This window comes from Geospiza fortis, unplaced genomic scaffold, assembly GCF_000277835.1.
Source record: "Geospiza fortis unplaced genomic scaffold, GeoFor_1.0 scaffold55, whole genome shotgun sequence".
Lineage (NCBI taxonomy): Eukaryota > Metazoa > Chordata > Aves > Passeriformes > Thraupidae > Geospiza > Geospiza fortis.
The window spans coordinates 12,403,453-12,430,281 of record NW_005054308.1 but is presented as its reverse complement, the minus strand read 5'-3'; the positions used below and the strand labels follow the sequence as shown (position 1 = coordinate 12,430,281).

Here is a 26,829-nt window from a genome sequence, read left to right as displayed (position 1 = left end):
GAGTGTTGCCTAAGGCCGGATCAATCAACAAGCATGAATCCAGTCTGGCTACTGGAATTTGCAGCAGGTAAGCATTTTAACTGCTCCTCTAGTTCCAAGGGATTTTCACCATTTTGCGGGAATAGAAAGTGCTTCTCTCAGAATTGTTGCAGATTGTTGGCAGAGATGGTGAAGCTCAGAAAGGTCATGAGAATTTGCCAAGGATGAAAAAGCTTCTCATAATACTCTCATCATGTTTGCCACATTCTGAAGTTCTGGTTCTAGAGTGAGGATTGGGATCTAGAACCAGGGTGCTTGGATCAGCAGTGGTGATTTGGAGCATCCCCTCATGTTAGAGTTACCTAACCTGAATCACAGCTCTCTTTTTCTGATGGAGAGTTGGGTCAGTGGGTTTCCAAATTAGCATGTTAATTGTTGTCTTGGCAAGAGCTGAAATGCTGGCTCTGGGCTCAGAGAAAAACAAGTTTAGATCGTAGTTTTTGCTTGTTCACATAGGTAAATTCTCTTCACAGTGGAGCCACTCTTTGAGCAGAACCAAGTGTCTGAGAGCAAGATGTTGGGAGGAGCACATGTATGAGTTAGGCTTCTATCTGCTCTTGCCCTCAGAAAGCAGAAAATTATAACTGATATGTGCAAGTTTTTGTTGAGTTAAACAGTCTTTCATATTTGGAGGTCTCTTCTGTTTTAACGTGGGAGATGATAATTCTATTTATGTTTTGTACCCAAAGCAAATAAAATATAAAAAACTAATGTGTAACCTGACAATAATGGAGGAAAGCTTGCCTGGAATCTAGCACTGGAGCACTAATTATTATTGCTGGGAAATTTCATCACTACCATTACTACACTGTGCTCTGTCCCGTTCTTTGCAGTCTTAATGTTTCAGCGCTTTGCCTATCTCCAAACTGATATACCACATCTCCAGACATTATTTCAGCTAGGGGCCACAAATGGGAATAATAATGCTATAAAATTAAAATGAATGCAGGGATAATGATGATGTTTGTCCAGAATTTTATTTTTTACTGTTCATAACCAGATGTTAAAACCTCAATTGCTAGACTACAGTGTGATATTGTCATTTTTTTGCCTCGTTTGTAAATTAGGATCTTAATCCTCCAAAAGGCGTAGGCATTAATTTCTCACTCCATGGGGACAATTTCTAGTGTAAACAGGCCCTTGCATGTTATTAGTTTTCTGCTTCCACAGAGACCTGGAATGCTGCTTGAGGACTTCACTTGCCTATTCCTCTTGTGACAGATGGTAGCAGTGTTGTGGAGGGTCTTTGAGTTTGGCACAGGATCTTGAAGAGGATCGGGGGTTGGGAAGGGGAAGAGAATGATATTGTTGGTAGATTCTCGAGATTAAAGCATCTGGTTTCTGGTTACCTCAGACTGCAAGGATTGGAGTAAATAACCTGTCCCTTCCAGTCTCGTACTCTCAGTGGCACTAATCTTTATGGTAAATGAGCACCTGTCTTCAATGCATGGCACCCCTTTCTGAGAACAGAAAAGGGCAAGCATGGAATTCCCAAAAGTGTGGCAGACTGGTGTTCAGAAGCATGATTGTGCTGGGATCTGCCTTGTAGGTTTTCAGGCAAAGATTGCAGTGTTTTGGAGATGGGAGCGTTCTGTTGTGTTCTGTAAGCATGTGAGCTGTCCAGATGCAGCATCCGCTGACAGATAATAGTATGTCTTATTTCTTAACAGGGCTTCCAAAGCAGCTGAGTCAAGGACCTTAAGGAATGTCACGCAGTAGTTGCTGACCTAACTGACACTGAAAGGAACAGAAGAAGATGGCAATCCATATTTGAAATAAACGTGTGGACTCTCTGATAAAAAACCATGTCAAAAAAAGGACGGAGCAAGGGCGAAAAGCCTGAGGCACTGGTTGTTGCCCTACAGGCTGCCAATGAGGACCTCAGGACTAAGCTAACAGACATTCAAATTGAGCTGCATCAGGAGAAATCTAAGGTGAGTGACAGTTCAGTTTTAAATAAAAGTGTCTGCTGAAGAAGGCAAACACGTGGAAAAAATAGTAGCACAGAATTCAACAGAGGCCACACAACTCTTTCCTAAAAAAAGTGGTCTGATTCTTTCCCAGCTTAAAACATTTACTATGGATGTCCTATAACTTCCCTGGAAAAGACTCCATTTTACTGAGCTACAAGTTGGAGAAACCTCTGGCCCTCAAATGGAGCAGTATGTGAAAGTTGTAGGAACTTTGCTTTTTCTGAGCCCTCCAATTTTCTGGTGAATTTGACTTCTGGGTTAAAAAGCTTTTACACAAATGCGCACATATATATGGAGTCTTATTTCTGAAGGAAATATTAAAAGTACATGTAGCATCATTATGTGAGGAAGGACACCTGGAGAAGAGAGAGGTTTTTGTTTGAGTAAAGGCAATATAATCTATGTGAATACCTCAGGAGCTGGCCTATATTTTGTTTTAGGAGTATGGAGGATTGTCTAGGGTCTCAGTGGGGTTTTTTCTCAATTTGACATGGATATGTCTGGGTGGGCTTGTTTCGATAATGTTACGTTGGCAACAGATGACTTTCATTTTATTTTAATGTAGGTTGCTAAGCTCGAAAGAGAAAAGACTCAAGAAACGAAGCGTATCCGTGAAGTGGAGCAACGCAAGCAGACGGTGCAGATCACAGAGCTAAAAGCCAAACTCCATGAAGAGAAAATGAAGGAGCTGCAGGCTGTGAGGGAGAACCTCATCAAACAGCACGAGCAGGAGATGACGAGAATGGTGAAAGTCCGTGACAGTGAAATCCAGCGCCTGAAGTCAGCACTGTGCGCACTGCGGGATGGGAGCAGTGATAAAGTACGGACTGCGCTGACTATTGAGGCTCGTGAAGAGGCCAGGAAACAGTTTGACTCTGAGCGCCTTAAGCTTCTGCAGGAAATTACTGAACTGAAGTCTGCCAAAAAGCAGGTAGATGAGGCCCTTAACAATATGATCCAGGCTGACAAGATCAAGGCAGGCGATCTTCGGAGTGAGCATCAGTCCCACCAAGAGGCCATTTCCAAGATCAAATGGGAGAGTGAAAGGGATATTCGACGTCTGGTCAGTAATCAGAACAGTTCATGTGTTCTCTTAGGCTGCACTGAGTTTGCATTTTTTGTCTCTTAGCTCTTTCTGTGTAACAGATCTCTTGCAATGCAACTCACTTTGAAGAAGTTTTACAGATTTCGCACTGTCATTTGTCAGGAATAAATAGATCACAGTGAGTCAGCTATAACACTGTTATGGCAGTTAACATCTTAAATTAGGAGAGTGATTGGTCTAATCCATGAGGATCTGGATCTCTGATTTGTTAATACATGCAAGGTGCAAAGGGTTAGATAAAGAGCATTTACATCTGCACTTGCAGGTTTTTGGTTTCTCCAGCCTGTATTATAGTATCCTAAACACAATAAAACATGCCAGGAGAGGAGAGATCTTTTGGGTTGGCCTTGGTGTAGCCTTCAGTAATTTCTGTGGAAAATGAACAAAAGGAAGCTCACACCAGCAAAGGTGCATTGTTTCCCTGTGTCTTGATTTAGGAACTTCCCAATTTGTGCTCCCACTTAGACTTTCCAAACCATACTGACACTTCCTCACTCCCCATTCTCTGCAGTGGGCTAAAGAGGAGAATTGGAGGCACAAAAGGTAAAGATGAGATCATGAATTGAAATAAGACCACTTGACTGGAAACAGCAATGAAATATGTACATGAGGGAGGAGAGTGACTTAGGTGCAAAATGCTCACTGTGGAGCCTGTGACCTGACCACAGCCATGCTACCCTCATCCAGAAGGGAGTCCTTCCCCCATCCCTAGAAAATGACATGAGATGATATAGAATAACCTCTGGCTATTGCAAAAATTAACCTTGTCCTGGCCAGAACCGGGACACACTGTCATGTGGAGAGCTGGACCTGCTTGTAATGGTAGAAAGTTGAGCTTGAAAATTGGATCTCAAGAATTTACAATTTAAGTAAAATAAATGGGAATTTAAACTGTCAAGAATGATACCACCCCCCACCCCCCAAATTCACAGTCTGCATCCTAGAGGTGTATTCTTGTGTTGCCAAAATGCTCATTGAATGTGCTCGTGTGCCAAATTATGGATATGGCTCAGACTGTGTTGTTTTACAGGCCTGGTGCAGTATGGTAGAGCAGATTTGAGGGGTGATCACTGCTCTTAAGTAAATCACACAATACAAATTGGAGAAATGCTGTTGCCTTCACATGGTAATATTGTTCTGGTGTTTCTTTCATTCAGATGGATGAGATCAAGGCTAAAGACAGGATCATATTTTCATTGGAGAAAGAGCTGGAGACACAGACAGGCTATGTGCAGAAGCTGCAGCTGCAAAAGGAAGCTCTGGATGAACAGCTCTTTTTGGTGAAGGAGGCAGAGTGTAACATGAGCAGTCCCAAGAGAGAGATCCCAGGAAGGGCTGGAGATGGTTCGGAGCACTGCAGCAGCCCTGTATGCAGGTTTTACTGGTCTCTGCAAAACAGTAGCGTGGATATGTGTTTCTTTCTGACATACCTTCTCAAGTCCTAGGAAAACATTCTCAGACATTGACTACAGACAAGTTAATGTCCGTAGAGTCTTTGGACAAAATTTTGTACTGCTGGTTTTCATCAGTTGTTCTAGTCACAAATATAACACATCCTAAATAATCAGTGCCCTTTTGAAAGAATCATTGATGAACCTAACTACCTAGAACATGCATCCTCAAAACCAGATAGAATTACAAGGATGAGCAGGGAGGGGCAAGGAAAATGCTGGGTGTGTAGAATCTGTGAGACCCTTAGGACATCCTCCTCTTTGTCTGTTTCCCACAGACAGCCCTTGGGTGTCATTCACAAAGCACACAAGTCACCCGTTGTATGACTAAACAGAAGGTGTTTACACAACCAATGCATATTTAAAAGTATATTTTCATATATACAAATGAGAAATAAGAAAGTAAATGTAATTGATACAGAAAGGGTTGTCCTAGCTTTTTCACCTGAGGTAGTGGCTCAGCTAATAGAAGCAATCTATAGGAAAAGGGAAGAAAAATTAGAATCTTTTAGCTTTTTCATCTCTGTCATAAAAATCTATCATCTGTTTGGTTGTTTTCTGTTAATTTTTTTAATGGCTTAAAATTTTCAATTAAAGTATCCCCAAACCAGATGCTTTCTCCTAAATATATATATATCTATCTATATCTATATCTATATCTATATCTATATCTATATCTATATCTATATCTATATCTATATCTATATCTATATCTATATCTATATCTATATCTATATCTATACCTATATCTATTTGCCAACGTATTCAGTAGTGTGAAAGTCCCTAAAGATAATTTGTTGATGATGACAGCTTAGGTTGACTGTTTTTAAGGATTCTTTTCCCAAGCATGTATTTTGAAGAGAATCAGTAACTGTGTGACATTGTTGCCCATGCATAGGACTTGCGCAGAAACCAGAAGAGGATAGCAGAGCTGAATGCCACCATACGGAAGCTGGAAGACCGGAACACGTTGCTTGTTGATGAACGAAATGAACTGGTATGTGAGCGTTTGCACTGGCAGACAGAGGAGGTTGAGAGCCATGGGGAAAGGCAAAGAGGGGGAGGATCGAAGGATAAAGCTGGTGATGAACATGCCTTGTCCGTACATCATGCCCGTCACTCAGGAGGCTGAGGAGGACTTTTTATCCTAGAATAAAACAGTAATTTAACAATGAAATGTAATTGAAATTACGTGAGTTCAAAATCACAGCAGAGGTTGAGGCAGCAAGGCTTGTAGGATTCTGTGTGAATGCTTCTGTTCCCTCCTTTGAGCGCACAACATGTGCTTGGTGACTTACCTTGTACACGATGAGACTTACCTTGTAAATGAAATAATGTCTGTTAGGTCTGTAGTCCAATATTTGACCAGGTTGAAAATAGTGAAGTACTGAGTCTAGGAAGAATCGGCAACTTTGAGTTGATCCCTTTATCTGGTTGTCTACTCTGTGGTGAGATCTGTGTGTTGAATCAGGACCCTGGCTATTTAACCTGTTTATATTCCTACTTCTCTGCTTAAGGATGAGGCTGATAAATTGAACTCTTGATGGGTTTTTTTATTCCTGAGCTAGAAATCTTAATGCACTCCTTTCATATCAGTTTAGCCAGCTTCAATGTTCTTTATGTCATAATTGCAAATTACAAGTATATTCATGTGTCTCTCATGACAATTATTAATTGCTCTTATCAATCCAGTTGAAGCGTGTCCGAGAAGCTGAGAAACAATGTAAACCTCTTCTGGAAAAGAACAAGTGCCTCACAAAGAGAAATGATGAACTTATGCAGTCTTTGCAGCGCATGGAAGATAAACTCAAAGCAGTCACTAAAGAAAATATAGAAATGGTTGGTACTGAAGAGCAAAATTAATATTACTGGGGGATCTGTGTGTTGGTGGCCACATCTGTATAATGCATGATGTATATGAATAGAGAATATGCATTATATATAATGTGTAATACTATTGCTAAGATGGAACCATGTTTTGGTCTGTCTTATTACAGATTTACATACCATAACATTGTGTATTATGCATACATGGGCAATATATTTACATGAATGTATAATCAAAGTTAATTATATTTTCAAAGTTAGAATATTGAGTGTCAATCATTTAAAAAAAACAAAAAAGGAAAATGTTATGTCATTGAAGCATGTCCTACTGTGCTATTTTTTATCTGGAACTCAAAAAAGAAGCTGTTAAGAGTGATGTTTTCAGCCAGAATGATGTTCTTGCATCATGTGCACATTCCTTTTAGAGCTGATGATGTCAAAGTAAACTTAAGGTATGGCACTAAACACATAGAATCTTTCCATAAAACATATGCGTTATAGGTGGATATGGGAAAGGAAGAATGGTGGTGTTTAAATTTAGTTAGGGCTATACATTTCCCATGTCAGGGCCATATGAAGTGAGGTCAAAACAGTTATGTTTGTATATCCTTCAGATGGGATTGCCTTGATTATCAGTCTGCTTCCAGGCCCTGTATTCCAACACATGCACTGATGTGGCTTTGGCATTAATGAAAAAGGAGGTGGATGTTCTGGTTTGCCAGATGTAAGCTGGCAGACTGAGACAACTTCCCTTGCTAAAGGTGTTCATGGACCTTGCCCTGACCTGTAGTAGCCACTGTCCTGAGCAGGCTAAGTGCCCTGCAATGGGAGCAGCTGTCCTGCTGATTAGACAGAGGTGATCAGATTCACTTTCCTGTCCCACAGACTTTAGTGTTACAGTTAATCCACTTAAGGACTTTGCAATTTACCCGTGCCTAGAAGACAGATATACTTATTGCAGGTGTCATGGGTCAGAATTATTCTTCCACAGCTGTGGCAGTGCAGATCACAGTCGCTTGGAGTCTCCCACAGCAAAGAGAAAGGACTCGGGAATCTGCATGCATTAGGCATCAGTGGGCAGTACCACTGGTGCATATCTGTGGACACAGTGTATATGTGCTCAGTTAGCTCCCTGACATCTGCTCTTCACACTATGGATGTCCAAATCACAAAAGCTGTCAGTGGCTAGAGCAATTCTCACAGGTTTTAGCCATCTCCTTTCCCACATATGCTCAGGAGCAGGCAGGATATTGAGCTGTGATTAAAATAGATATGTTATCACAGTTTTTGCCTGTCCTCCCGGTGTGACTGGATGCGTGTCTTTAACATGAGTAAAGCAGGTCAATTGCCTCACTGTGTACGGTCCTACATTGAATATCAGTAAGGACATGAGGTCGTGAGAGTAGATACTATCTGCCTACCCACTGGACAGGTTCAACTCTATTTGCCACACGTGGTGGCATCTTGATGTGTGGCCAAGGAAGAGCTACGGTATGTGACCTTTAAGGGCTGTAGAGGCTGTATTGTGACATGGTAGCTAAACAGCTAAAGCTTTATTGTTCTGGTTGAAGAACTCAGCCATGCTGTGTTATTTTAGTGTTAAGAAGTACTGATGGACATGAATAAAAAAATGGTGTAGCTGAATCATATTTAAAGGTCTGTATAGCTTAAATGAAAGGTGATGTTTAGTTTTTAATTGAAAGGTGGTCTTTTAATTGCTGGATCTTATTTTATCTCTTTTGTCTTTTCTTCTTACCACAGAGAGAAAAAATAACATCACATCCTCCTCTAAAGAAATTAAGATCTCTCAATGACCTGGATCAGGCTAATGAGGAACAAGAAACTGAATTTTTAAAGCTTCAGGTCTTAGAACAGCAGAACATAATTGATGAGTTAACAAGGGTATGTCCAGAGCACAAGGAAATTAGGAATGATTGCTGTGTACAGTTTACCGCTGATAGTATTTTTTCTTATAACTAGAGGTCTGAGCATGAATGCCTTACCTGCTTTTAACATCTGCAGATGTTCAGCTGTAGGTGTGCATGTGTGCAGTTTACTGAATTTGTAGTGGAGCATCAGCCCCTACAACTCAAACCTTAACAGTGTGAATTGAGCTCCAGAAAGGAATGCAGACTGAGACCTGTGGAGTTTGGGAAGGTACCTACATGTTCACAAGGCAGGGCTGTGCTGAGGTGTTTTACCATTATAACTAAGTCATGCTTAAAAAGTTCCCTTAACAGGAGGCCGGCCCACAGTGCCGTATCATGTGCTGGAAAAGCTTGTACAGCTAGACAGTAGATTTCCAGTTCTTCTGTCATTTAATGCTGACAATTCCTTTGTCAGTGAACTTTGCATTACGATACTGAGGAGGAGAAGGAGAAGGATTCCAAAACAGACTGTTGTCTCTTCTGAGATATTGCTAGGAATGGTGAGATTGACACTCCCATCATTTAATGACTTTGAGACAGGGGCAGCATCTCCTCATCATGAAAGGCAGACAGGCCCTTATACAGTGCCCAAACCCATGCACCAGGCATCCCAGTGATTTTAGAGGGCAATCCATCAGCTCCTATTGTTTGACAGCTGCTCAAGGCAAATGCACAAAGGCGTTTTTCAGGTGGTTTTTAGGTGACACACATACAGATTTGAATATGAATCCTCCCTTCTACCTGGAATCAGATTCCTCTTTGAACGTATGGAGAGAGTCACTGGAACTTCTATTACTTATTTCCTCCATGTATTTGGCCATCTGTCAGCTTTAAAGAAGATAAGAGAGAGTAACTTTTTAATCTTACTTTCTAGGACAGGGAGAAACTCATTCGTCGGAGAAGGCATAAAAGGAGCTCAAAACCAATCAAGGTAAGATGAAAAATCGTTTCTTATTTAGAGTATTCAAGTAGGCTGTGTAGGAAAACACACTTTAGCAATCTGATTAAACAGAGCTTTGTGGATTATAACATCTGCTTTAGTGATCAGGTTTATAAATTCCTTAGTTACTTGGGGAGAGCTTTTAAAATCCACTTTGAAATTCTGTTAAGGGCATGCAGCTATTTTATTTTCAGCAAAATGGGGCTCCTGTCCCATCCGTTGTCCTTCCCACGCCCACTCCCCCCGCTCAGTAGTAATAATGGTCCTTCCATTTGGTATCTATAAGTATGGTCTCAGGGTCTGTTATGCTGAGAGGTATTAGCATTATCAGAGACCTTTCCATTTTTTTTTCTGCAATCTTTCACAGCACATATGGGCTAAAGCCAAATCCTTGTGCATCTCTATTCTTCAGGTGGAAATTTCTGCCTGAGATACTGTGTCATTCTCTCCTGCTCAGTTCCACATGCCTTTGACTAACCTTTGTAACACTCTGAATTAGGTTAAGTCCAAAGCTGGTATAATTTACAACAATTTTAGAGCTGAGTAGTCAGGAGTGGTTCGCATAGCTCCTTTGTCAGCTAGATGTGAAGCATGACTTTGCAGCATTCATGTCCCACCTCCAGAAAGTGGAAATATGGGTTACTTGGTTGCACTCAGTCCTCCAAGGACATCCCTTAGTGTGTCAGCCATGTTCTTTGAAAGTCACACAGCATTGTCTACACACTGGGAATTTCAGACCAGTAAATCCTAGCTGTGTCATCACATTGTTTCTATGTGGGTTGTGAAATGGTGCACAGCAGACACAGCAAGGACCAAATAGTATTTTCATCAGTAAATTTTATTTCTAAACCAGAGATTATAACATTGGAGAATATGGCAACTGTTTTCACTGGACAACACAATGAGCAAAAATTATAATTTATGCAAAAGCTAATTGACATCTTCGGTACATGTTTTTTGTGTGATTCAAACTCCAGGTTTGGAAGGTTTTAACCTGTCAGCAAAGTGAAAGATGTTGCTAAGAAGAAGTGCATCTTAATTGCTCATTGATCAGTTTGTCTTCAGAGTTATCCATAAGCCAAGTATTTAAATGCTCAAATTGGTACCATGAAACCAAGCCTTCAGGGTCAAGCATCTGTGTCTTCACATCTCACAGTTTTCATTTGATTTAATTCAGCTACGAAATTGGCAATAGGGAGGTGTCAGACATACAGCCAAACTGTGGAGCAAGAGCAATTGTTTATAATGGGTGCCAGTTACTGTAGTTCTGGAAAGATGCAATAAAAGTTCCTTACGTTAGTTTTGTATTAGCGTACCTTTCACTCATATGATCCAACAGCAATATCAGCAAGAGAAGCACCTGGACATTAAAAGTATCAGCAGTGTCTGTGAGAGAAGAAGGAGGGCTGCCTATTCTACATGTGTTTCTAGCCCTTATGGTGTAACCTTTGCACACTACACTACACTTTGCACGTTGATAGATGTCTTCTGAAGAGCTTCTTGGTTTGCAAACAATTTTCCTGCCTTCCTGCAAGGGCAGAGACTTTTCCTCTGGCATGTTGCTGCTCACATTAGGTTTTCCAAACAGACTGAGACAGACCCTTAGAAAAATTAGTCAGCAAACTTATTCTCCACCAGCAGAAGACCTGATCTTCAATGGGTTTCCTTTGAGTTTGCGTGAAGATGGTAATTGCAGGGGTAGCCCACTGTTCACTTTTCACGCCTCATCTTTTAAGTAACTAGCAACTCCCCCCTCTGTTTACATGAAGGTTCAGAAATCACACTTTTCCTTCTATAGAGACATGTGGTGGATACGGTTTTTGGGTATGATGATGATTCTATGGACTCTGAAACATCCTCTGTGGCCTCATATAGAACAGACAGGACACCAGCAACCCCAGATGATGATCTGGATGAGGTAAGATCTGACTCTTTCCACAGACAAGTTACAGGTTTTCAAGAGACGGCTTTGAAAACAAGCACTCAGACTCTCAAGAACACTTGGGTTTTTATAGTGCATACTGAGTGATAAATACTTTTTAAGTTTGACTTTAATTTTGATTACTCATATACTAAAATGCTGAGAGTTTCTTCCACAGTATAGTCTGTAGAGTCTTTGGTATGACTACCCTGCAATTTGAGGTATTTTTTTTTCCTCTCCTCTTTCAAGGAAACGTAGCTTAAAGACATATCAACGAGTTATAGCAAATGGGATGACATCATACTGGTGACCTGTCACTAGTGGGGTTTTGCAGGGCTCCATCTTAAGCACTGTGCTCTCCAATTTCATCATAAATTACTGGACACAGGACTGGAAGGGATACTGAGCAAGTTCTGCGATGATACAAAATAGGGAGGAGCTGTTGACTCCATCAAAGGCCGGGAGGCCCTGCAGAGAGACCTCGATGAATCAAGAGGACTGGGCCATCACCAACCAGATGAAGTTCAGCAAGGGAAAGTGCCAAATTCTGCACCTGGGATGGGGCAACCCTGGATCTACAGATGGACTGGAGAATGAGATGCTGGAAAGCAGTGCCTGGAAAGAGACCCAGGGGTTGACAGAAAGTTGAATATGAGTCAGCAGTGGCCTGACAGCCAGGGGGGCCACCCATATCCTGGGGACATCGGGCCCAGCATTGCCAGTCAGTCAAGGGTGGGGATTGTCCTGTTGTTCTGCTCTGCTCTGTGGTGGTCTCACCTTGACTATTGTGTGCAGTTTTGGGTGCCGCAATATAAGAAAAATGTTAAATTGCTAGAGAGTGTTCAAAGGAGAGTAACAAGGATGGTGAAGGGCTTTGGGGGGAAGCTGTATGAGAAGCAACTGAGGCCACCTGGTCTATTCAGCCTGGAGAAGAGACTAAGGGGAGACCTCATTGCAGTCTACAACTTCCTCATGAGGGGAGGAGGAGGGACAGACACTGATGTCTTCTCTGTGGTGACCAGTGACAGGGTCTGAGGGAATGGCCTGAAGTTATGTCCGAGGAGGTTTAGGTTGGATATTAGAAAAAGGTTCTTCACCCAAAGCGTGACTGGGCATTGGAATGACCCCAGGGAAGGGGTCACAGCACCAAGCTTGACAGAGTTCAAGAAGTGTTTAGACAACACTCTCAGTGACTTTTGGGGATGGTGCTTTGCAGGGCCAGGAGTTGGACTCAATGATTCTTGTAGGTCCCTTCCAACTCAGCTGATACTGTCATATAAATGCTGTATAATCTCCCCATTTTTTAATTTCAGATCACAGCCAGCTCACTATGATCCAAAACACTATTCGAATCAAGACCTGTAAAGCAACTACTGTGCTTAACAAATCACTTTTGCATTCTTTGCTTTGACAGTGCTTTGCTCTCCATGGCTTAGACATGTCCCTTCTTATTCTTCAGGGTTTAGCAGCAGAAGAGTCAGAGCTGCGGTTTCGACAGCTGACAAAGGAGTACCAGGCCCTGCAGAGAGCGTATGCACTGCTGCAGGAACAGACAGGAGGGGTCATAGATGCTGAAAGAGAAGCCAGGGTCAGTATTTGTTTGAGAGTAACAGTATTTCATTGCTGTCAGGACAAGAAACCCCTCAAAGGGACATACAATGGAATGGTGCTACATACAGCATCCATAACACTGAGAAATGTCTGTTCACTCATTTACTGAGTACATTTTGAAAGAGAGTGACTATTAAGAATGGACACAATCACTCAGTTTACAGGAAGCTGTCCTCCGCCTGAACCTGAAAACTCTGCAGTCAGGCACGCATGCCAAAGCAGACAACTCTGCAGCCTGACACAGAATCACAAGGGTTTTCTCATCATTTGTCTAGGTGTGATGGGAGTTGGGTTTTAAAGGCAAATGAAGGCCTGTGGGTTTTCACAAAGGCGCACATTGCACCAGCTTTAGGAACATCTGAATGTTTCTAACAGATAAGTGCAAATTACATTTAAATTTTAATATGATGCAGGCTACAGTAAAACTTCCAAGGCTAAAAGTGTTGTCCCTCTAATAAAATTATAGAATCATTCAGGCTGGAAGGAACCTCAGGCAGTCTCCAGCCCAAATTCTTGCTCAAAGCAGTTAGCTGTGAGATCATACCAGTTTTTTAGTATTTAGTTGAGTCAGCTCTTGAACAACCCCCTGGCAGTTAAATTTGCCTCTTCCCACTAGCTGTTGCCACTCTGATCTGCTAAGCACTTTTTTTGTAATTTAGGGATTGCCCCTTATGAGGGTCTTGGAGCAGAGCACCCCAAATACCTGAGCTTGTGTTTTGCTGCTCCGATGCAATCCATGGTGGAACAGGCTTGGGTGGGGAGTTGGTGCTGATCCACCCCTCTGTTCTCTTGTGTCATCTGTGTGCCAGTCTAAGGGGTGGCACAAAACATCACCAAGTCAGAATCTTTCTAATGGTTGCTCACTCAGTGGAACTGACAGCATGAACCTAGGCTCTGCTGGTTTAGGTTTCCTTTTAATACCAGTCACATTGCTGGTTTTGTTACTCTTTCATGTGGTGCTTGACTTCAACAGGCTCAGGAGCAACTTCAAGCTGAAGTCCAGAGGTATAAAGCCAAAATAGAAGATCTGGAGAAAACTTTGGCTCAGAAAGGGCAGGTAAGTAATTCTTGTGTGTTTTTTCCCCTATTCTCTATCTTACCCACTCTGCTTACAAAATACCAAGCACAATTTCAGTATAAACTTCCATGAGATGTAATGTTGCCAGTCAGTAAACATGCAGATCTGGCAAGTTCAGAAGCCTTGCTACACCTTGGTAAACTTAAAATGTTGTTGTTCTGTAAAAGACAGCTTGTTCCTGTAGGATGTTAAAGCCTGAATATTGTGGCTCCAATGTTCAATAAATGTGCACAGCCTTATGGAATTTGATTATTCTGTAATACTACTACTTCATTCAACAGGACTCACACTGGGTGGAAGACAAGCAGCTTTTTATTAAGAGGAACCAAGAGCTTTTAGACAAGGTACGTTCCAAAGGTTTGCATGTTCACTCTGAATGGTTATCTGGATCCTGTGAGACATCTTAAGGGTTTAGATTTTGCACAGCCTATGCTACATCAAGTACTACTCACCAAATACTTTATGGTTCTTGTAACAGTCACGCAGGTCATGATTTTAGATATTTCTGTTAGATAGAGAAAACGGAAGCAGAAAACAACCGTCTGCAACAGGAGCTGCAGGATGCGCGAGACCAGAACGAGCTGCTGGAGTTCCGCAACCTTGAGCTGGAGGTGATGGATGCGCTTCTTACAGTAGAGCTGGTAGAAAATTAAATGACTGCCCTTGCACTGGACACCGGCTTTAATCAAGGGTTTACACAGGTGTTATAGCAATAAAACAGAGTAACAAATCAGGCCTAGCATTTTTAATTGTGAGCTGAATATGCCAGCTCTAATATCCTGGAAATAGTAAGCACCATACCCAGCTGGTTCACTTTAGCCTGAGCCAGGTGCCTAGTGTGCACAGGTATGCTTAACTGATTAACATGAGTGTGCCTCTTAGCTGCCACACCTGTGGGCATGATTTTTCTAATACTTGGAGATGCCTGCCCATGTATGAGTGCTGTTCCTTCTGCGGATACTGGACACATTCCCTGTTGAGCAGCTCTTCCATGACCTGCAGTGAGTGCAAACAGTCCCTCAGGTGACACTGGACATTGGTGCAGGAGCTTTAGAAGCCTCTGCAGGACCTCAAGCTCCCTCTTCCCAGACTGCCTCTAGTTCCAGACTCTTCTTTGGAGTGTCAGCCAACCAAAATTTAACCTGCTCTCTTCCCCAGTGTAAGATGGTTTATTTTTTATTTGTTCTTTTCAGTTGCTATCCAAGGGCAAATACATTTGCCACACAGAGCCCTTCCTGGTTCTCATAACTTAATGCTGTGTCAGACTTGCCCCTTATTCGTAGAACTGTCCTACAGTTTTACCTGACAGCTGTGTTCCCATATGGCAGGGAGCTGAACTGATCAAATGAATTACATATTCATAAAAGAAAAATGTGTGTGAAAGTAAAGTCTAATCTTTACTTCCGTGCTTGCCTGAATACCTGAAAGGAATGAGAAATAGCATCTTCAATTTTTTTTCTTGTCTTTGGTCCTTTAAAACTGGACAAATATTTGTAAATTTTAAGCAATAAAGGTCTATAAATAGCTATGTTGATCAGTTTTTTTGAACACATGGTTTTCCACAGATGTTAGAATGTACAGCATACCAGGATGAGGAAAATATGTAATCTGAGTCTCCCAATATCTGAAGTCAAACACCTGTTTCTAAAGGGAGTATTTACAATCACGTAGAGTTGTTCAACACTTAATAAAGCAAATCACTTGAATCTTAGCTAGGTGACAGCCTTTCCACAGCCAGTTTGCAAATTGACATAATTTATCAAATAATTTCCTGTTAAGCAGTTACCTTGGATTTAGGATCCTGTCCTACTTGGCTCACTTTTTCAGACTAGGTCTACATGATTCTTTCCTTGGCTTATAGAATGAAGAGCTTGGCTTTGCAAGCCAAGCATGATATAAACAGCAGCTGTGGCATTCTCTATGTGCATCTCCTTCATTCTAATAGAGTCTCTAGCATCTTTTCAATTAATTTGCAGGAAAGAGAGAGACGGTCCCCACCATTTAATCTCCAGATTCACCCATTCTCAGATGGTGTGAGTGCTCTACAGATCTACTGCATGAAGGAAGGGGTTAAGGTAGGTCAGTTGTATAAAGGCGTGCTTCTCCCTAAGGAGAAGTGGGAGGAGTGGTGGGTGCTGCCCATATAATCCATTACAAATAACTCCACTAGACTTTAGGTATTTAAAAATGGTCTAATGTAAGTGTGGTGACAGACACAGTTCAATTAGACTCAAAATTCTCTCCATAATGATAAAATCTGCTTCAAAGGCAATTGAAATCAATGTGTGATGCATTTCCATAGGATAAAACAAAATGGCCGACTTCCATGTTGTTTATAGGATAGGTGGATATTGCAGCCATGATAAAAGGTGAATGCCATGCCTTTACCTTACTCTCTCTTTGCAGGATGTCAGCATCCCAGACCTAATAAAGCAGTTAGACATCCTAGGTGATAATGGGGTAAGTTGAAATAGAGATATTTTGTCTTTACAAGCTGCATTTTGTACAGTGCAGTAAGTGTTACGTATAGCTATGACTGTTTTCAAAGATACTTGTTAAATTATGCATCTGTTCTGTGTGGTTTAGCAGACTGGGAAGAATCTCCAAAGACTACTAATATTTGGGACTGGGCCCAACTGCACCCTGTTCACTCAGGAAAACACATGAAGGAGTTCGGCAGTCTGAGTAAACCACTCTTCATCAGGACTAGGATTCTTTCTTACAGTTTCATAAATAGGCAAGAATTATCAAATTCCCTGTGGCTTTCTAAGAGGTCATAGCTGCCCATGTAAAAGAGATGCTGTATCTCTGGCCAACATTAGATACGTCTTTAAAAAGTCTATAAGAAATAAAAACAAAGGATCATTATTGTCTATTCTTGTGCCGATGTAGATCAGCACTATTTTTACAAAAGCTTTAATGGAAATTCAGCTTTGTAAAACTAGCATGAAGACAAACAAATGGGTCTAATTTTAGTTTACATTTCTCTTAAGGTGTAATGGAATGAATGATACAATTAATCCGTATCATGTAGAAAGGCAAAACTAGTGGTCTTCTTAATATAATATGTGAACAGACTCCGAATGTTTCAATGGAAAACAAATACTCAGTACTACAGGTATCCTCTGAAAACTGTAGACCTGGTTTGTAGACTGGATTGTCTTTGTTCATGAAGGAAACTGCTGCCAATTTTCCTCTTTCCTGTCTTTCTCTTCACAGAATTTAAGGAATGAAGAACAAGTGGCCATAATTCAGGCTTCCACAGTATTGTCCTTGGCAGAAAAGGTAAATCACATGCTTGCTTTTCTCACGTGTTATCTAAAGCCTCATCTAACACATTTTCTGCCCCGTTGTTGTCATCAATATTGTTAAACTTTGTACTGTTGGGAGTATTCCCCAGATAAAATAAACTGTGCCAGCACAGTCCCAAACACCTTGCTGAAGCAGCAAAAATAACAAACTGAGCTGGCCCAAGCTGTGCAATAGAAAAAACTACAAATACAAAAATAATATGAAACAAAACTTGCAATTGAAAACCGAATGAGAAATCATCAGAAATTTAAGCTGTAATTAGATAAAGTTTGGGATTTACAGTCCTGAGATTTCTAAAGCTTCCAAAAGCATCTGTATGCCAAAATATCACTGAAAGTATGTGTCTATATTTCTTGTTTCAAAAATTAGGAAGAAAGTAGGGGGTGGTTCAAATTGCTTTCTAAGGCTCAAATGCAGCATACAGATTTCAACATGACAGCTTCCAAGGATTCTGCACAACAATGCCTCTGCTTCAAACAGAACTGCCATAAAGCCAACTAAGCTATTTTTGAGATGCTATAGACCCATTGTGGGCCTTTATGCATGGGATGGAATGGGTTCCTTGTCCATCAAAGGGTGTGTGCTTTTCCATCTTCTGGTGACCCAGCAGTGGTGATCGTCTTGCTTGCTTCCCTGCCTAGTGCTACATGCAGACATCATGGCCTCTGTCACAAACAGCCTCAAAATGAGCCCAGCAGCAATAGGCTGCTAAAAACAGACTAACAAGATGCTGTACATAGGCCATTTGCCACTGCTTGTGTGCTAGAAAACACAGCAGGTTACAGGTCTCATTGTCTTCTCTCCAGTGGATCCAGCAGATTGAGGGAGCTGAAGCTGCTCTGCATCAGAAAATGATGGAACTGGAAAGTGATATGGTAAGAAAACTTTCCTTATTACACGTTTTAGGGACACTGATTGTGTCACACTTACTTGATGTGCCAAAAAATAACTAGGAAAATGTATTGACAATTGAACTATGCAGCTTTTGTCTGATTATTGGTGAATCCATAAAATTGTTCCTGGTCCAGTTCACATGCAGAATAACAGTAACAGAAATAGTAAAAGTTTAGAAAATGCCTCTCTCTTTCTATGAGGATGACTGTTTATTAACAAGTACAGAGGGTTCAAAGGTTTCTCAATAATTTTCAGGGATGCATGCATTGTTTGTCTCATAAGATTCACAGCCTAAACATCAGCTGTTGTATTGCATTTTATTCAGGACCAGCATGTGAGAAATTGTTGAACTGAATCGTAACACTGTTGGCTTTCATTACACACTAATTAAAGTTAGTACCTTACCCTGTTCTTATTCTAGTTAATGGCAGCAGCCTACAAGATGAACAAACATAACTACAAGAATTAGACAGCAGAAGTGGCTTGTTTTGTTCCTGTGATATGTCTGTACTTAAGTCTGTTCAGCTTAAGGTGGACTGATAAGATAAAGCACAACAGCTGCTCCCAAGGAATGTGAATGTGAATGTACAGTTAGTTCCTCTTTAGTTCAGTTCACTTTTACACCTCTTCAAAAATAAGAGAAGGCACAAAAAGAGTAATTCCTGATACCAGAGGAAGTATCTTTAGAAAAATCACACAGAACACCCTAAATTTCACTACTGAAATGCCAAGCAGTACCACTGAAGCCAACAGAGAGGATGGATTTAGTTCCATGTACATCAGGTGTATTCACTTACAAGAGCAATCTACAGCTATTTGCCCTTCCTTCTTTTCTAGCTGAGTCAGGTATTAATAACTCTGCTGAGTATCAGTCGAAAACCAGTCTTCTTGTCCTGCTGAATTAGATTTCTGTAAATGATTTGGTAAAACTTCCTAAAGTATTTGGAGTAACTAATTTGTTTTTCTGTCCAAATGATCCTTCATTGTAGGAGCAATTTTGCAAAATAAAAGGTTATTTGGAGGAAGAATTAGACTACAGAAAGCAAGCTCTTGACCAAGCGTACATGGTATGTACAAAGGAAATTCTGCAGCACATACTGGCCAACTCTGCAATAGCACACAGATTTTTCTTGAATCAGCAGGAGAGATTTTTGCTTTTTTGTTAGTACTGGTTTTTAAAAATTTGTTCTTTCCTCATTCTTCTGAGTACTAGCATGCAATCTGCACAGCTTCAACACAATAGCTCACCTTTTCATGTCATAAAAAGGCACATTTACTGAAGTCTGAAACTCTTGTCAGTTTAAGGCAGATATTGCTCATTAATATCGGCTTGTCCAGCTGGAGTTTTTTAGCACAACAGGTGGAAATTTTAGAATTGGTGAAATAATTTACACTTCAGATAGGAACATTCCGTCCAACTCTAACTCCATAAAAAAGAGTAGAAGTGAAGGATTTCAGTGAAAGTTAATATTAAAATACTTTAAAATTAAAGTTCCTATCCTTTTTTCAGAGCATAGAACCATTTTCTGAGTTCAGTTTTTCACATTTTTGCACACTTGAGCACAGGGACTGCCTCTCATGCAGGGATCTGAATCTGCCACCAATCCCCCAGTTTCCAATGTGGTTTAAACCATGTTTCATCTCTAATTGACTTTTGGTATTGCATCAACCAGAGGATCCAGGAGCTTGAAGCCACCTTGTACAATGCTTTGCAGCAAGAAACAGTGATAAAGTTTGGGGAACTACTCACTGAAAAACAGCAGGAAGAGCTGAGGACAGCAGTAGAAAAGCTAAGGCGTCAGATGCTGAGGAAGAGCAGAGAATATGATTGCCAGATTCTTCAGGAGAGGATGGAGCTGCTCCAGCAGGCTCATCAGGTAAGAAGAGGAAACCACACACATGTGGTATCTTCTCAGCCTTTCTTTGTAAGAACACGATCTGAGCTCAAATCTAAGCAAGCTGCAGGCCATGAGGGAGCCTGGCATCCAGCTTTTTGAATTGTCTCTTACTTTGTCTTTTCTGTGCATGCAAGCACACATGATACTAGCTTGTGCAAGATTGTTTTGGCATATTTTGAGTTTTAAAATTCTAGCCTTAAGTTTTCATCCAGAATCCTCTTTGCACAGTTCTAGCTTTGTAATAAAAATGGTCATCCCTAGTTACTGGACTGGGCACGAGAGAAACGGAGTAAATGCTACTGGCTCATATGGCACAGGAGAGCTGTCTGTTTTTCCAGATACTACTTCTCCCTCCCAAGTGGGCATTTGTACTTTTCACTGCTGAGATAAGGTACTGCATTTTACCTTAAAAGACTGATGTTTGCTGCTCTGCAAGCTGTGAGGTCCGAGAGCAAAATGGCAAACTGTCACAGCACATTGAACAACATGAAAACTGCACCATGAAACAGATCTGACTCAGATATGGGAGTAAGAGAAGAAGCACATCCCCAGTGGTTAGGGGGAATTGGTTCACAGGAAGGCTTGGTTCTCACAGTTTTGCCTGATCCTGAGTTGGGCACTTGAGACTGGGTCCACCTTTTGATGCCAGGCCTTTGCCACATAAGAAGCTTCTTGATTTTAAACATGCCAGCTGCCCTGAGGGACACTGCCCTGAGGGACACTGCCACAGCAGTTTTGGCTTCTCAGAATGACTCTGAGCCAGCCTCAGTTGGAAGTAGCTGAGAGGCAAAGGAAGGAGGAGGTAGCCAAGCAATAGGACAGGAGGCTGTGGGCAGAAACTGTTGTACGAGAGGTTCCACCTGAACATGAAAAAGAATTTCTTCATTGTGCGAGTAACCAATCACTGATCAGATTACCCAGGGAGGATGTATAGTTTCCTTCCCTGGAGATATTACTTATCAATCATTGATACGAATTTCTAGCATTTAAGGATCCAGTTACATATATGCAGGATCATATTTTGAGCAGTTGCACACATGGTAAAGCTGTAGTTTGGCGGGATGAGTGGATTGAGGCACAGTATGACACAAGATTGTCCCTGCCACAGAAATGGATTTGTTGATTTCTAGGGTTTTGGCCCTTGGAACATTAAGCTACTTCTTCAGTGGGATAGATTTACTGAGAATTTAGTGTATATGCTTTCTTTTCTGATTTCCAGAGGATCCGAGATTTAGAAGATAAAACTGACATCCAAAAGAGACAAATTAAGGATCTGGAGGAAAAGGTTGGTTCTGTTATCATTTGAAGCATGCTGATTAACTTTGTTTTGAAAGTAGTCATCCAGTTCTCTTGAACTATATGACCTTTTTGTTCTCCTCAGTCAGCTGCACCTGTTGGTGGTGGTCCACTGTCCTTTCTTTTCAGTTTGTGTCAGTAGATACAGTCTTTAATCTTAAAACACTACATTACATTATTAAACATGTAATGGTGAGTGTTTGATATGGGTGTGTGTAGGTAGTATAAACATACATGTGTACATATATATAAGTTTATATTTATGTATTTATATATCCAGGCTATTTCTAGCATGGATTGCAGCCACTGTCTTTTAACACGCTTAAAAATACCACACATGCTATTTTTGTTATCTACCTTTATGACTTGTCAACCCATAGGGTATCATGCTGTGATTGTTTAACCTCAGGCTTTCAATATGATGCCAATTGTAATCCATCACCAAAATTATTTAGATCTGTTTTCTAAGCCTGGGAGGTGGTGTGGTACTTACAGAATTAATGAGGGAAATAACAGTGTTTTCTGAATTAATAAATATTCTAACTGTTCTACAGAGTGCAAAAATAATTCTGATGCTTACATGGCCATTATCTTTCATTTTTACACAGTCTTGTTTTTCTTCTGCAGTTTCTATTTCTGTTCTTGTTCTTCTCTCTTGCCTTTATTCTTTGGCCTTGATGTCAATGTGCCTCTTGGAAAGGTAAGACTGTTTTATTTATTTCCTCAAAGCTAGCACTTCTTGCACAGACCGGAGGATCACATCCTTGTGTGTTCTTGTGGATGTTTGGAGTCAGCGAATGCAGCAGGTTGTTGTCAATTTGCAGTAGTTCACAGTAGGGGGTTGTTGTACTGCCAAGCTGCTGGTGATATTGTGCTATTCATAATTGTAAAAATAAAAGCTAACAAGGAATTTCACAGTATCAAAAAGCCAAGGGAATTGCAGGGGAAATTTAATGTTGATGTTTACAAAGGGATGCAGATGGAAAACAGTTAAAAAAACCTCAACTGTAAACATACTCTGAACTAACATTCAGGAAGGAGATCAGGATTTTAAAACAAGTAGAGCAGCAGCTCTGCTTTTTAAAACAAGTGTCCAGCAGCAGGAAAAATACAAAGAAGGACAAGGAAGAATGATCAACTGCTGAGAGACAGGAAGGGAGAGATAGAGAAATGGAAGGATTTTTCTGGCTCAGGAAGTGACACTGCTAATAGGAGGTATTGGAGAGGTCTAAAAAATTTGTCATAGAATAGATGGACGGACGGACAGACAGCTTGCTATTGTTCACCGTCTAATACAAACAATTACTGTGTGATAAGCTTAAAGAAACAAAAATTCATAGTTAAGGGTACAGGTGGTAAAGAAGTCTGTCACGGTATGCTTAGCAGCTGAAAGTTCAGAATTCAAAGGGTAATGTGAAGATGGGGAAATAAATCAGAGAACTATAATGGTCCCATTTTTATCTGTGGCTAGCCACTTCCAGAACAAGGATGCTGGGCTAGGACAATTTTTCTTCTGATCCAGGATAACAAAAGTAGAACATAGCATAGAAAACATAATGTTAAAGTCTCAAGAACATGTAATGACAGCACAATTTTCTGATTTGAGGACAGACCCATACCATTAAATTTCTCAGTCTCTCTTGGCTCTGGCTTCAGCTGTGTTAATGAATAATTCCTCTGCTCTCCACTTGATACAAGCTGAGATACAGTTGTGTGAAAGATGTTCTGCCATGCCCTTCCACCGTTTGTACCAGCTCATTCTTTGTTTCCAGATACAATTCAAGGTATTGATTATAATTAAGTGTCATGGGTCATGTTTGGTGGGTTTTCCTTTTCCCTTTAAGGAAAAGCCCCTACTTTGTGTTTTATTTCAGCTAGATCAAAGCTTTCATTTGCAGTTTTGTGCTGATGCAGAGACAACTCTCAGAATTATCCACATCAACTGGAATCCACTGTGTCCTTGTTTGGCCAGACCTCAAAATGAATGTTTCCATGGGCTGAGGCAGCAATATACATGGAGGTTGGCTTGAACGGGGAACAACCCATAGAGAAGAATTAGGAGAAATGCAGACTGATCAGTGATCACAGCTCTTGTGAACAAGAGTCAGTATCATTATCAAGTTGCTGCTGTTTCAAACATACTGCCTTGATCCAGTGATTATGAAACACAATAACTTATGACTGCATACTTAATTGTGTTTCTACTGCAGGATTTCTGAGAACCATGGTACAGCATAGTATGGCTGTGAGATGTTTTAGGTGTCTCTGACTGGTGGAAGTTTGACTTCACAGTTTCTTGCTTATTCATAATGGAGAAAAACATTAGAAACTCTTCTGAAGTGACCAAATTATGGACAGAATAATTTTAAGAAGCCAAGATTTTCACAGTATACAGTAGTAGCAAATAACTTTATGTCTTTTACTGTACCACAGAATCATGAGTCTAGAACAAGCAGTCAACCTAGAGGGAGATTCCAAATAAAAAAAAATATTGGATTTAAGGTGCACCCTGAAAAATCACAGGAACTTGTGACATTTGTGAGAACCTGCCTGCATGATTTTTTTCCATTTGCCTGTACTGTTGTCCTTTTTTCGTTCCTATCACAACTAAAATAATGTCCTTGTGCAGCATATGAGAAAAACTTGGGCAATAAGAGGTTCAGAGTTTTATATATATACAGTTTGCACCTACATTTTCCACTGGTGTGGGTATGGTATTGGTTCTCTAATGAGTATTTGCCTCTTCTAGTACAGCTACAGAATTGGTGAGAGGCTTTTACGTCCTAGTATTACCAATACCAATCTGCTAATACCATTTGCTGATAACACTTAGGTCCTTTTGGCCTAATTTGAGGGCAGGTATTGGCTGGTTAGAAAAGCTAATGAGATGCTTGAGGTCAGAACTCCATATTTTTCCTAAGTTCTAGGAGGTTTGCTATTTTTCACTTGGAATCATCCTGCCTCCATGGGCTGCTGGGTCCTGTTCAGCTCTTGCTCTTCACGGAGCTGATGCACACCTTGCTGTCATGTTCATTGAACAGGACTAATAGTGAAAACAACATAAACATTTCTGTGCTGTCTTTAAGGCATACACGACTGTCCCAGCTGCACAATTGACTGATTTCATTGCAGGGGAATTTACATGGATCCCTTAGGGACTGTGTCAAGAATTCACTTCCCTCCTCACGCCCTTTCTCTCTCCACCCTCCACCCCCCATTCTGGCCCAATCTCCTTCAATGGGTTTTCCTCTTGTTTTACATAACATCTAAGGTTTAGCAGGTGTAAATCCCTTTGACATCACTTTGTTGAGCCCAGGAATGCTGCTCTAACTACAATGTCAAGATGAGTCTCACTCATTGAAGTCACTGTTGCTCCGTAATGGCTGGTCCCTGGAGCACACAGGGGTCTAGTTCCCCATAGAGAAGCTGAGAAGCATCAGCAGGAGCTGAAATGTGGGTTACAGCCCCATAAAGCCTGCTAGGCAGTTGTGGCACTCCTAGGACCACCCAGGAGGTGAAGGGTTCTTTTGCCATTCCCATCCTTCTTTTACATATTTGGCTTGATGAACATCAGGTAGGGATCAACAAGACAGATTACGGTGAGCTGAGTGACAGAGGAAAAGAGCCATGTCAGTGGTGGAGATACAGTGATTTAGAGAATCGACATTGACTATGAAGGTGGAAAAATCTTACGGGTGAGGTGTGTGTGGGGGATATATAAACTCAATGCTTTTCCAGAGGATCTGCGCTGCTGTGAACTCCCTTGAACTGTAAAGACAGCTGCAGCAGGCCCAGCATCACAGCACGCATGATACCTGTAGAGTGTTTTACCAAGGCCAGTCACTCCACAGGTGCAAAGCATCAAGTCTTGTAGCAGTTCCTCAAAAACAAGGTAATGGTAAGCTCCTCATCCTCTGCCTTCACCCCTGCATTTTCCTCTATGGGATCCTCTCCCCTCAGTACCTGAGGGGAAATCTCCAGACACAGGCAATTTGGGAATGGTGTTGGCAAGATGGAGAGGGATTTTAGCAAAGTCATATTCTCCAAGGCTGGAATACATGGAATTGGAGAGAATAACTAACATTGATTTGTGTTGCCCATTCGCGTTAAAAAACACTTGCCTACCCAGCAAAGGTGAGCACGGCATGGCGAGTGTGCCATCAGCATTTCTTCTTACAACTATTGAGCTGTATATTTTGTCATATGTATAATATACTATATATATATACTACAAAATTGCTTTACTTCTACTGGATGCAAGTGAACTGTTGTAGCCTTATCATAAGGGACTTCATATAGATCCCTGACAAAACAAACAAAAAGCCCAGCTCATCCTGGGGAGCCACTTGATAGTGAAAAGTCTTTGATTTTGTTCATGCCTTGGTGCAGTTTATCCTTTGCCAGTCTTTTAACCAGGAGAGAGAAATCCACGATGTGGTCACAGATGATACCTTCTGGTTTCCTTCTCACCCAGAGTGAACACTTGACTCACTGCTGTACTTCAATTACAAAGGACAAGAATGTGCATATGAAGGAAGCCATGTGCAGCAGATACAGTATCCAGACCAGAAGCTCTCTGATTCCTGTTTATATGGGATTTTCCTACCTGCATTTTCTCTGTGCTTGTGAACATATGTATTCACTTATTTGTGATCACATAAGGAAGTGTGGTCTGTGTGGATTTTGCACCCTCTGAATTTTACTATGTAGGCTTAAATGCTGAGATAACAAAGACAAAATATGCCCTTATTTCCCTGGTCTCAAACCTGAGAACCAAAGTTATTTTCTATAGGTAGGGTAGGCTTTCTCAGAACATCTGCAGTTTCTGTTTGCCTCAGTGCTGCATTAGCCAAAATTCCAGGCTTGCTCTGACACCCCAAAGATATTGCCTGCTGCCATGGCTCTTGTTATGGGTGAATTGTAGGCAGCTTTGGTTCAAGAGTCATTGAAACTTATGCATACTACTCATGTGAACATGCTCATGGGGGCTTTTATGCACGACAGGGTTGAACTTCATGGGGTTTAAATGGACAAGCTTATCAAAATACACAGAATTCTCACAAGTGCTTTTCATGCAGACAAAACCAATCTCACACTGATTAAGGCTAGCTACAAGAACTAGCCTTTTCAGCTTCCTGATTGATATATTGATTCTGTCTTGGCAAATTGGGATAGGTAGGTAGAGGAACTTAGAAACTTATACCTTATCTCATACAGATGTTCTTCTTTTTTTTTTAGAGTGCCCGACCACACAGATAAGTCCTTATAAAGGCAAATGCTTCCACCCCTCAATGAAGAGAATATTGTTTACACCTATTTTCAAAAGTATGAAAATGAACAACTTGTAGCCAAGACTGCAGCCACCTTGTATTTTAAAGCCATCACTCAAAATTTGTTACCTGACAATTCCTGTCTAAAGCTATGATATATGCTGCATCTAATGAAATCCTGTATGTTGAAATTACAAAAGGGGAAGAAAAATAAGCTGACAACCTACATCACCTAGGAAGAACTTAAAAGGGAAGGGACCACTTTCAGCTGATCAAGTCAGTGTGT

At 41.0% G+C, this 26,829-nt stretch overlaps 1 protein-coding gene across 2 annotated transcripts; it reads left to right on the top strand.

Moving 5' to 3' along the window:
* On the top strand, positions 1-26,823 carry JAKMIP2 (janus kinase and microtubule interacting protein 2). 2 transcript variants are annotated; one of them, XR_004083021.1, is made up of 23 exons: positions 1-67; positions 1,710-1,973; positions 2,578-3,075; positions 4,275-4,484; positions 5,467-5,565; positions 6,261-6,407; positions 8,157-8,297; positions 9,198-9,254; positions 11,062-11,181; positions 12,644-12,772; positions 13,769-13,852; positions 14,155-14,217; positions 14,386-14,484; positions 15,850-15,948; positions 16,280-16,333; positions 17,093-17,158; positions 17,992-18,060; positions 19,069-19,146; positions 19,753-19,956; positions 21,197-21,262; positions 21,901-21,973; positions 25,012-25,165; positions 26,512-26,823. XR_004083021.1 is itself a non-coding variant. In XM_005418834.2 (22 exons), exons 2-21 carry the CDS (start codon positions 1,845-1,847, stop codon positions 21,949-21,951), a joined length of 2,463 nt encoding a protein of 820 aa, XP_005418891.1. In that variant the 5' UTR covers positions 1-67; positions 1,710-1,844; the 3' UTR covers positions 21,952-21,973; positions 26,512-26,823. The 2 variants fall into 2 exon arrangements, 1 of the variants encoding a protein (XP_005418891.1); XM_005418834.2 differs by lacking the exon at positions 25,012-25,165.
* Positions 26,824-26,829: the final 6 nt, after the last annotated feature.